Consider the following 12,446-nt stretch of genomic DNA (forward strand, 5'->3'; position numbering starts at 1 on the left):
ACTTTAGTAATATTGCAACACAGAATTGTGTTCAGTAAAAGGAACAGGGGAAGACTTTCATGTTCCTGACACGAGTTCAGTGACTCGTGATTGGGAGGTGAACGGGGAGTCTTGGTCAATGGGTATGTGTTCACGCCATGCCCTTGGAGAAAAGATGTAAACCATGCCTGATAAATTTTATGGAGCTCATTAAAGATTTACGTGAGCAAATTTTTTCTAAGGGAAAGTACATCTGTCATCGTATTTAAGCTGGGTGGGGGGCGGAGGGATGCTTCCTCAGAGGCACCTGATGGAGAGTGCTTTGAAGCTAAATGNACCTGATGGAGAGTGCTTTGAAGCTAAATGATGTGTCCTGGCCATATTGAATATACTTCGTCCATTAGTATCTACAGATTGTGCTTTTTTCAGAAAATAGAAAGGGGGGGGGAAAAAAAGACATACAGCCAGAAGCCATTAGTCCAAGCCTTCATTACAACACAGTAGTGTGAGAATAGCTCTTAGATGACTTTCTGCAGAGAGCAAGGTGCTTGAAGAGCTTATAGGGTAGTTTGGGGAAGATGTGTCAGAGTTCCTAGAAAAGCTCTCCAGAGACTCTCCGAAGGCACGGGAAACTTCTGCTGTGTTAGAGACAAGGCAGCCGCCGAAGAGGTGCGGTTGGCGCCCCAGCCATGGGCTGGGTATTTGCAGTTGAGCGAGAGGGGTGGGAAGTCCTCAGGGCTAAGGCCTTGCAAAGGTCAGTTGGGTGTTTTTAGCCTACTGGAGGCTCACAAAGTATTTATTGTATTTCTCTTGAAACGGAATTACAGTTTCCTACATGATTCCCTGGGGGTGGATCCGGTACAGACCTCTTTGGACCTGTTTCCCGACTAACGTGAAAGTGAAAGTTTTGATCTGCTTTCTTTGCTAACAGTATACATCATGTTCTGTCTGTTCTTTTTCACTTACAGGCTGGAGCCAACGTCCTTCTCCAGGATGTTAATGGAAATATCCCGTTGGATTACGCCGTAGAGGGGACAGAATCTAGCTCTATCCTGTTGACCTACCTGGACGAAAATGGTAGGTGGATGCTTTGAGAAACTGTAGAAAGATTTAAAGACAGCATGGTAGAATTTGGTAGAATTACCAGTACATATATTTATTTTTTAGGCATTCTTACATGTTTGCAGATTGATGGTGCTTTCCCTAGATCACGTAACATGAAGTCTGTCTTTCTATATAACATTTTCTTGTTCCCACCGTGATGCATTGTTGATTTAGTCAGTGCAGTTTTGCAAGGCAGCAGAAATCTGGAGGCCAGCAATGAAGGAACATTTTAACAAGCATCTGAAGTCCATAATTAGTGGCACAGGGTTTGTAATTATAATCTATTCTCCACTGGGAGGGCAAGGGAAGTGAACCAGCACAACTGAATTTTGAGTTAACGAGAGCCAGGTCATCTGCCGTGTATCCACGTAGGAGCGGGTGGTCTTTGCAAGAATGACACGCCCATAAGTGAGGGCCAAAGTCAAGGGCAGCCCGCATCGCACCCCAGCATCCACTGTTGGTGACACTCGGAAACACGAGCGTTGGAAGCAGGCGCCTTGGTCACGGTGCTAGCCTGAAGGGATGAGCCTGAGCTCCCAGCTACATCCCCTGACAAAGAATGTTTAATTGCACACGCTAAACGTATAATTTCATGAGTAAGTTCGGCACTGGCTAAGTGGGAGGTATCTGAAATCCTGAGCCCACTAGGGTATTAAGCTGAAGAAGTCTGCCACTTTCTGTTTTCCTTCTGTTTAGGTATAAATAACAACAAAGGAACTCCAGTCCCTTCGAGTATGATCTTTTGTCAGAGAAGTTTAAAAAAATTTTAAGAGCCACACAGTACTTCTGACTCTGTCCTTCTTGCTTCTAAGAAAAGCCCTCACATCTGCCTCTTTGTTCCCTGAGCTCTTTGCCTCCTCCCGATCCCTTGTATCAAAAGGTTTATTCTGAGGATGGCTTAGAATAATAATAATTAGCACTTAGCAGCCACGGAGTTCTTAAGAAAAAAATTATCTCATTAATTCTGAAAGTGGGCTAAGTACCATTACCTTCATTAGGGACAATGTGAGCTGGGCTGTCCTACCAAAGGTCACGGAGTCTCTGGGCTGGGGTGACAGAGGCAGCGTGGGGGGAGGGGTGTGGCTCCCTGCTCTTCTCCTTACCCCTTGTACCTGCTCCTTACCTGAGGGTCACATTCAGGTCTTTTATCCTCTTGTCGGCAGTGACTTACTGGGGACAGATTCCATGATTTCAAAGGGGAGTGAAACTTGACATCATGCACATCCCAAGGCTGCGAAGTCTATTGTTTGGACCTTTGCAAAACTTGCACTGGGGGTGCCCAGTAGTGAATTTGCACGCAGAACTCGATTGTGTATTATTAGCTGATCCACTTCTATTTTACACCTTTCTGCTTTTCTTCTCCTGAGTTTCTGATAGACACAGGGATACATATTTCTTTTTGAAAACTAAAATCAAGTATCTTTATTTGCAAAAGAACTCCCTTGACTGATAAGCTTTTCCAAGTCATCCATGGATTTTGTTTGATAAGAAATTTTAGTATTTGCAAAACCAGTATTATCTATCCTCCATAAAGAAAAATAAGTGTATTCCTTTGGGAGTTTGATTTTATTTTTTAGTTTTTTTTTTTTTTTTGAGAGAGAGAGAGAGTGCATGAACAGAGGGTAGGGGAGCAGAGGCAGAGGGAGAGAGAGAGAGAGAGAGAGAGACAGAAAATCCTCAAACAGACTGCCCACTGAGCACGGAGCCGGATGTGGGGCCGGATCCCACAGCCCAGAGACTGCGACCGGAGCTGCAACCAAGAGCCAGACGCCCAAGGAGCTGAGCCACCCAGGTGCCCCAAGAGGTTGATTTTAAATACGATTAAGGGGGAAGAAAGAGGGGGAGGCATTGACTCTGAATGGTTAGGAGAAAATCTGTCACGACAGTGGCTGTCACAATCAGCTTGTAACATGCATGTTTGCTGGAACAAATTCAATGTAATATCTCCTCAATTTTTAATTCTATTTTCCATTTGTCCCCGCTGTTGCGCTGGCCTGTGCCTCCCACCCACCTGCCCCCACCCCGGGGTCATTCAGTCTGCTCCCCTTCCTGCTGGGGTCCCTCCTACGCATCGGTATCAGCTGCCATGCTTTCTGGGAATACTGTCTCATTCGATTTGTTCTCTGCCCCCCTCGCTGGTGCGTTTTTACACTTATCTGCTATGACAGCATGGGCTGATAGTCTCAGAAATTTCTAATATCCCACGACGAGATTGTCATTACTATTTGGCTCTCGGTGTTTCCGCACGGCATTCTCGATAGCTGGGTGGTGGCAGCTCCTTGAATTTTCGGGGCGCATCCTACAGTTTCCAGGCCGAGTAGTTATCGCGCCGTCCCATCCTGACGCGTTTGGCAGGAGGCAGGCAAGGTCGTGAGCAAGTTGATTACATGGAAAATCGCTGGTCACAAGTTCTAATTGTACTGTCACCGCCGACACACACTGTATACCCTGGCGCGGCAATTAACCTCGGCTCACCGCCGGAGCTTCCCGGGCTGGAAAACGAGACGGCCGAAACGAGACGGCCGCGGATCGCTGATGGAGCCCGTGATGCGTATTGGATCTGCAGTGCGAGGCGAACCAACTGGCCTTCGCAGAAAGCGATGGATTAGAAAATGATCAGGCAAGGGAAGAAAGCACCGCAGGGGGAGCACGGGGTGGTCCCGACGGATGCATGCGGAAGGATATCTGCTTTCCACTCTGCTCCCCGTGTGTCATCACCCAGCTCCCTCTCTCCTTCCTTGGCAATCCATCGTTTTAGAAAAAGTCGTTCCCATTTATTCTGAGTTCCTGGTCTCCTCTACTGAGCCACTGCTGGAAATGTCCCTGCAGAGATTGCCGTTGCCTCCTTGGCTCTCTGTTGGCAGGACCACCCTTCTGCTCTCCTGTGCTCCTTCCTCTCCCTGTGACGTTCTGTGACCTCCATCCCACTGTTGTGTGAAACCTTGCTCCCCTGCGATGATCGTTTGGCACTCTTCTCCATTCTCTCTGAGCTTCACTTGGTCTCCTTTGGGTGTGCCCCTTGCACGTTCAGACACCAGAGCATGGGGGCTGCCAGAGCGATGGTCTTCGAGCATATTCTTCCATCCCACCACGTGCTATTTCTGGCTGTGTCACCCCGTTCCTTGTGTTGTGACCACCTCCCTGCACCTGGGAATACTCCTGCAGCTCAGATACCTCTGAAGATGTTCTGCTTTGCAATGTGTGCAGTTTTAAATAAAATTAAAGTATCAGACAATTTGAAATAACACGCCCAGTATGGAAGTTATCGTTCTCCTTGCATGCCCTATCCATATTCTATTTTACCCTTTAGCCAGGAATCCAAGTATCTGAATGTCATTTTTCTTTTCCTAAATCTCTCATCGAATTGTCACCAGAAGTTTATAGATTCTGCTTCCCTGACGTCCCTCTAATATGTCCCCATCCCTCACCGATTGTGCTGTTGCCGCCTTAGTTAAAACCCTGGGCTTTCTGTTTAGGAACAGCCTCAGAAAATGGCTTAGCCCTCCATGATGAATCTTCAGAAGACCCCCAGATTCATCAGGGCACAGTGACCTCGTCTATTTTTTTCTGCCTAATAAAATTCATTAAAAATGCTGTCCCCACACCATACTCTTGGGAATCATCCATTGTTAGGGTGGCGCATGGGACAGTCCCACACGATGCCTCTGGTCAGGATCGAGGGGAAGGGATCGGGTGCAGGGTTAAAACACCCCTTTGGCTTGAACATGTTTATCTTTGCTAGAACCAGCTTTCTTTATTAGCCTGCCCAGAGCAGCCTTCAACTCCTGGAGTTGGCAAGCTTAGGAAGCTTCCTACGGAGACAAAACTTAGAGTTAGGAATTCTAGGAGCTGAGAGGATGCCGTGCCTCCGTCATGGGGCCGGTCGCGTGGGTGCAGTAGTACAGTAGTCACCTGCCCTAGCAGCGCTGAGTACCCCCGAGTACCCCCGGGAAGAAGGGGTGATGGAGAAAAGGAAAAGTGGAATTGTTACAAAAACGATGTTACCATAAGAGGGACAGTTAGGGAGATGAGTTAACAGGGTTTGGACTGACTTCAGGTGTTAATGTGATTTCAGTTCTGCACACGCACCTCCCGATGGTATCAAATGTAATCAGGCAATAGTAGTATCACGTGCAATCACTTGTGAATTCCAGGCAAATGATGTTTTGATGTTTTTCTTATTTCCTAAATGAAAAAATATTACCAGATTCCTATCAAAATAAGAAATCTAATCAGGACTTCTATTGTTTTTCAGAAAACAGGATGAAAATAAAACTTAATTTCTTAAAAAAAAAAGACAAGCTCGGCCAACTGCCTGTTACAAAATAGACTTATTATGCCCATAATTTTCTCCTGGAGCAGTGTAAGAACTTTGCTTGACTGAGAAAAGAGGGAATTTCTGTTCTGTTGTCTTACTGAAAATAGACTTCTGCTTTTTTCCTGAACATATGATAAAAATCTAAAATCACATTTTACTTGGTATCGAATTTGATTCAAAATTAAGTTTTAAAATAATAAGATAAAGGCCATAATATTCCCCTCGGATTCCTTCACAACAATGGCTGAAATAGATTGCTTTCTCAGGACACGTTGTAAGTGAGCTGAAATGAGTGATTTCTGTTTTTAATTTGTCTTTTATCTTTGAGCCCTATTCTTCTATCATTCAGTTCTAACCATGTGTTTAATTCTCTAAAAGACACATACGCTGCTGTAAACACGGCCACATTATAAGAGTTAGAATAACGTAACCATCCAATTCTGCTGCTGCTTCCAACTGTGCAAAATTGAACACTGACATTTGAGAAATAATATTTTCCAAAATTAACTCACATGTTCAATTCCATCATCCTAAAAATAAGAAGAGAGTGATAGTTTTAGATGGTTCTGACAAACCTCAAAGCAACTTTTTGGGGAAATCTGTTCGTTCTTCCAAAATGGCGTGTGGAGAGTCCAAAGCTGGTCATTGGTGCCCCCTTATGTCTCCCCTAACACGGGTTTGCTTTGCACAGAGTATTTGAAACAACCCACATTATTCAAATAGTGCATTTTGCTTTATTTTGTTTGGTTCTTGCCTGCCTCTTTATGAAAACAAACAAACAAACAAAAACCCAGGTGCTTTCTGTGTTGTTGTAACTCATCCTCTTAAAGATCAGCCCCATTTTGCAGATGGGGAAAGTGAGGCCTAGGATAAGTTAGCTTCTCCCATTGGCACTAGACGTAGGTACAAAACATAGCACTAAAACCCAGGCGGCCTGACCCCTGAGGCCATGCAATGTTCAGCCAGGCTCTGGAAGAGTTTTGTGCCAGGAGACGGAGGTGCTGGGCTCTGAGGGGGAAATGAAGGCAGGGGGACGCCTGGATGACACAGCGGTTAAGCATCTGCCTTCGGCTCAGGGCGTGATCCCGGCGTTATAGGATCGAGCCCCACATCAGGCTCCTCTGCTATGAGCCTGCTTCTTCCTCTCCCACTCCCCCTGCTTGTGTTCCCTCTCTCGCTGGCTGTCTCTATCTCTGTCAAATAAACAAAATCTTAAAAAAAAAAAAAAAAGAAAAGAAAAAGGAAAATGAAGGCAGGTGTGCGACAGGCCGATGCTCTCTGCCCCGTGGACAGATCCTCTAAATAGTGCCTGTGGCTTCCCTCCTTTGAGCGACTGAGTGACTGCGGACGTGCAAGCTCAGACAGGTTAAGTTCCTTTCCCACGGTTGCCCCGGGGGAGGTCGACCGCAGAAGGCCTTGACCAGGGAGACTGCTCCCGTGGGTGGGTGGTGGTGGTGCTCTGGTCCCCTGCGTCCTTCCCACCTCCGCGTTTGCTGGGAGGACTCAGTCAGATGGGAGGGGGAGGGAGCGTGAGTGCTCAGAAGAGCAGCTGGTTCATAGCAGCTGCTCTGTCAGAGGCAGATGTTAAACACCATCATCGTCGTCATCATGACTTTCCCTGAGAATAGGGTGATTATTCCCCCTCAGTAAACACCTGTTAGGTCCAGGGACCAGTGCGGAGAATGGGATGCATCAATGGGAAAGTATGAGCTACCATGGGGATTAGCAATCATGAAACCTCAGGTTAAAATAAAGGCTGTGCGGAGGTAGGGACGGGCAGCGAGCAGACCTGAGCTCTCCGTGGTCAAGTCTGACAGCCGGTTCCTCGCTCCGTTTTAGCTGATTCCTCTTTATTAACACTAATAATTCCTCTTTATTAACACTAATCGTCAAATCATCGTGAAATGCTTGATTGGAGCATCTCTTTATGGTTTGAAAGCTTTTGAGATAGATGGGAACGTTGTGAAAATAGCACAGGGGGTTCCCACGCACCCTTCACCCAGTTCCCCCACATCAACAATTTCCACAGCCTCGCTGTGTTGATCCAAGCTACGAGTTAGCGTGGCTACAATACTCTTCTCCAAACTATAGATTTATTCAGATTTTTCTAGTTTTCCCACCAGATGCAGTTTTTTGTTCCAGGATACCACAATTGCTTTTGGAAGTCACTCTTTTGGCCAGGAAATGCTAGAGAACAAAAACTCTATTTTTTAGCTCACTTCAGTTCAGTTCAAACAATTTAAAATACTTTGGGCAGTTCCCCTTGGTGATTTATGTACTAAAACAGAGATGCAATGAGAGCCTCCTATTGGTAAGGCATCATATCACATCTTTGGGATATAATAAGAGGAAAATTATTCAAGACTGTATCCTAGCTGAAAATAGAATGCATGCCGAGAAAAACAATTATACAGACTTTGAATGAGAATTCAAAATGCAAGAGGGGCTTCAAAGAGGAAGGCGTTGAAGGAACAGTAAGATAAAACTGAGAGTTGACCCCCCAGCAGCTGAAAAGCATCTCTACCTTCTGTTTGAAAGGCTGTTTTCCCCGTAGGAGTGGATCTGACCTCGCTGCGCCAGATGAAACTCCAGAGACCGTTGAGCATGCTAACGGATGTCAAACACTTCTTATCAGGTGGTGGAAATGTCGACGAGAAAAATGATGAAGGAGTAACTCTGGTAAGTTGCTTAAATAGAGAATTTCGGTTGATTTCTACTGCACAGAATTAGATACAATTAACTTGTAAAAATGTCTTTTCTGATCGTAAAAGTACTACATATTTATTGTAAAAATCTTGAAAACACCTAGGTATGCAAAGAGGAAAACAGAGATCGTGTATGTCACTGCTCAGAGAAAACCAGGGCTTCTAGGTTGATAGATTTTCTTCCTTCCATGTATGTTTAAACACTTAGAATAATTTTTGTGGATTGCTTTGGCAGTCTGATGTTTGAAATGGAACTTATAGGAGAATGTTTTCATTTTAATTTTAAGGAAAACCAATTATGGGTTGCTCTGGTGAATGAGTTTCTAAATCCAAGCAAAATCACGTCATTACTTTTTTTTATAGCTATCAGGCACAGTTGCAGGAATGTAAAAACAGTACAGTTAAATTGGATTAATTCTAATATAAGCGTAATGTCTCATCATGAAAATAAGAAACATTTGGACTATTGACCCATAAAACGTACTTGAACTGGGCATGCTGGTGTTGAAGTTAGTTAATTGCGGTGGGACTAAATGTATTGAAGCTCGGGGAAAAAATTGAGAGAAATTAAACTAGCAGACGGGAGTATGACTCTTGAAACATGGGATGCATAGAAGTGTCTGGAACCAGTGATTCAATTTCTACCATGGAAAAAATAAGGCGTGAGGTTGAATACAGTGATGAGAGAAGTGACTTGTCTAAATGGATAAAAGTGGTGTGAGACCTGATACAATTTTAGATTTATTAAATGCAAATTAAGCACCTTGAGACCTCTAGATAGAATAATCTTCCTAGATACTGATTTTGGACTTTGGAATATCAATTTCAAAAGACTATTAAAAAACATGATGCCAAGTTGTAAGCAAAGAAAACAAAGCGTGTTTAGAATTTTTTGAAAAATCACACATTCAAATGGAAAAATAGTCCAATCTATTGAGGAAGTATTAATTAACCACATCCTGTGAACAAAGTAATAATGAATAAAACCACAAAAGTCTTTTTGTTGTGGGCTCACATTTCACTGGGGAAGATACATAATATACAATATAAATGAGCTAAATAGATAGCATATTAATAATGATAAACACAAAGGAGAAAATAAAAAACAAGACAGGGCGGTGCTGGGTGTGTTGTTGGCAATTTGGAGGCACACAGGTTAAGGTCTCACTGACAAGGAATTTTGAGTAATGATCTGGGAGAGGTCTGCACACACCGCAGGTGTGCATAAGAGCATTCCAGGCTGAACAGTGGTAGGTGCAAAGGCCCTGAGGCAGGGGTGGGTGTGTTGTGATTTCGAAACAGCACAGAGGCCTGTGAGGCTAAGCAGAATAAAGGAAAGGAGGGAGATAGCTGTCCCAGATCACGCAGGATCTGTGCACGTGTGTGAAGACTTTGTAGTTACTGAGTGTGATGGGAACGTGTTGGAGGGCTCTGAAAGAGAGTGAGACACAGTCCTACTTCAGTTCTAAAGCCATCACTTGCTCTGACAGCTCTGTTAAGGATAGACTGTCAAAGGGCAGGGCTGAAGCTGAGAGGTCGGGTAAGAGGCTTTTCTAGTAACAGAGCAGTTGGCGGCGTGGCTCAGATGAAGGTACAGGAAGCTGAGGGGGTGGGAAGTGACTGACTTCCATCTGTGTGGAAAGAAGATCCCTGGGACTTCCTGATGGCCAAGTGATGGGAGAGAAAGGATGAGTCAGAATGACTCCAAGTACTTTTAGCTTGAACAACTAGAGTGATGGAATTGACATCCAATGAGAAGAGAAGGCTGAGAGCAGGGACAGTTTGGGCAACATGAGCCAACTTCATGGAGATGTTGAGTTTGTGGTTGGATACTGGAGTCTGGAATCCAGGAGCTGTCTGGGCTGCATACTCAAGTTTGGGAACACTAGCATATACATGACATTGAAAGCTTTGACCTTGGATGATATCACAGATTTGATACAGAAGGAAAGAGAATTTGAGACAATCCATGGAGCCTACAAAGAAGAGAACGATCCAGAAATGAGACTGGAGGGAGGAACTCCCAAGGTAGGAGGAAAACCAAAAGGATGAGATGTCACAGGAGCCAAGAGAAGGAAGTGTGACAAGGAGGAGGAGGAGGGTGAGGAAGGGGTGGGCTTTCAGATACCACTGAGAGGCCAAGTGACTGGAGATGGTGCATTGGCCATTGGACTTAGTAACATGGAGGTTGTTGGTCTTCTCAGCGAGAGCAGTTTCAGTGAAGTGGGAGGCTCGAAATCCAGACTGGAGTGGGTAACGTTTCTTTGAACACATGGAATGCACTAATGCCTAGCCTAGAAACCCAATAGATCTTTATTTCTCTGTTTGGCAGAAGACATTACGCTTTATATTTCTTTTTTAAAAAATCACCGCTGAATAAGAATAGCATGAGTGTTTCAAATACCGCTGAACAAAAGGACCTACCTACTTCAGTAGCGAAGCTGTTGAAAGAATCAATACAGAGCAATAAATCGCTATCATGTTCAATCATCTTCACTTTTGACATTCTTTGTGACTTTTTTTCTATCGAGCAGAGAGCATAAACATTGCAAATAATTGTTGTGTAATAACTATATGATCATCTCTGAGCTTTTTATAAGGGAAGTAACAGTGATCGGAAAGCTAGGAAGTTGTCCCTTGAAGAGCGCAGCATTTAGCAACTGGCGTTTTGGGTCGATTCTTATGTCTGAGTTGGGAAGTCTGCCAGGTTAATGACTGCCACCGTGAGCTGGCCTCTGGATCGTGTGTTCCTGTCTATTGTTGGTAGGAACACTGAGAAGACACTTGTCCACGGATCTCCTGAGTTGGGATGCCAGTTACGGTTTAAAATTAGGCATCATTTCCCACACTGTTAAATTGTGCAAAAAAAGATAAAGCTATCAACAAAAGGCTCAATGCTGCTACACTTCCAGTATGTTGCCTTCTTTTCCTCTGTTAGAATATGCAAAATAAAATAACCAAACATAATGTAGCTCTTTTAAAAGGATCTCTTGGTTTACACAGACAGTCGTCTTAGAAGAAAACAAAGCCTCAAAAAGGATACAGTTCCCACCCCCCAAAAACAGCCTCTGCAGAGCATATGGAAATGTGTTCCTGAGTTCCAGCGCATAGATGCTCTTTGAAAATTTGACCGTAATGACTTTCAGATCCATTATAAAGATGCCGGTTCTTTACTCTTTTGTCACAGAATTTGATATATAACATCTGGCCTTGGGACACATTTACTTGGTTTGTTGGAAAAGAATTATTCATGAGATGCAAACGTCAAGCGATTTTGTTTTTGTCTCCCTTTGATAGTTCAGTAGCACTGGTTCATTCCTTACTTTGGACGGAGACTTCGCCAATGCCATCAGCTTCCTGGCCATTTTATGGTTACTTTATATCACAACGCGTAGCCTCAGTTTAGAGATGAGAATGCCTGGTCCTATATAACCATGTAAAGTCCCAGCTTGCGTGAAGTCAGGGTTCACTGATCTTTTTTATGCCATATTACCCTCTAATCCTCGGGTGTAGCCGTGGACGCCTTGTCAAAATTGTGTTTTTAGTGTAATAAAAGCGGTGCCTAGAATTACCAAGAAAGCCAGTCGTAAGGAACATTATAATCCTAATATTAAAATTAAATTTGCGGCAGGTACGGCATGTGCTTCTTTATGAAGGCACTGAGTACCGGATGTGATCATTACCATGAGTTTAGAGTAGATTTGAATTTGGGGGATATTTGGAGATATCTGCTATGGCAACAATGGGATAGGAACATAATTCTTTCGATGATAGCATCGTAGGTGTGTAGCCTAGGTTCACCATCAAAGAATTGGCTACATTTCATTTGGGGTTAGGAAAAGAAATAAAAGTGACCATTTTCCCACCCGAGTTTATAAATGCCCCGAATCTCTCCATCGATCCTGCAGGGGCTGGTGGGCTCGGGGGCTGAGGACCCTGATCTCAGTGAAATCTTGAACTTGCTGCTGGCGTAGTGTCATATCAGGCTAGGGAGTCCGTGGAAGGGAGGGTGGCCCCGGTCATCTGTTTCCCCTCCCGCCACTGCCTCCTCTTCCGTGTCACTGACGTGGCGGGAGAGGAGGGGGGAGACAGACGGGCAGGAGGAGACACAATGGGAGCTGGAAGGCTTTGACTTGACCTTCCTTGAGAGGATGTCCTGCTCTCCAGGTGAGAAGCTGACCCCTTCCCTTGTGAGGATGCGGGGTTCCTCAGACACCACCTCCTCACCCCCATCACTGGGAATTTCCAGGGGGTCCTTCCCACCTGCCTCTGCTCTGGGGAGATCCGGAGTACCCCAGCCTTGCTCTGCTGAGCCGTGCTTGCTCCTCAGGGATCCCCCT

At 44.7% G+C, this 12,446-nt stretch overlaps 1 protein-coding gene across 1 annotated transcript in view; it reads left to right on the top strand.

Annotated features, from left to right (window-relative positions):
• Nucleotides 1–12,446, top strand: part of MYO16 (myosin XVI) — a 484,344-nt gene that overhangs the window by 115,891 nt on the left and 356,007 nt on the right. The window contains 2 exon segments of the mRNA XM_034665464.1: nucleotides 948–1,056; nucleotides 7,956–8,080. Coding sequence (XP_034521355.1) covers nucleotides 948–1,056; nucleotides 7,956–8,080 — 234 coding nt within the window.

This window comes from Ailuropoda melanoleuca, chromosome 7 (assembly GCF_002007445.2).
Source record: "Ailuropoda melanoleuca isolate Jingjing chromosome 7, ASM200744v2, whole genome shotgun sequence".
NCBI lineage: Eukaryota > Metazoa > Chordata > Mammalia > Carnivora > Ursidae > Ailuropoda > Ailuropoda melanoleuca.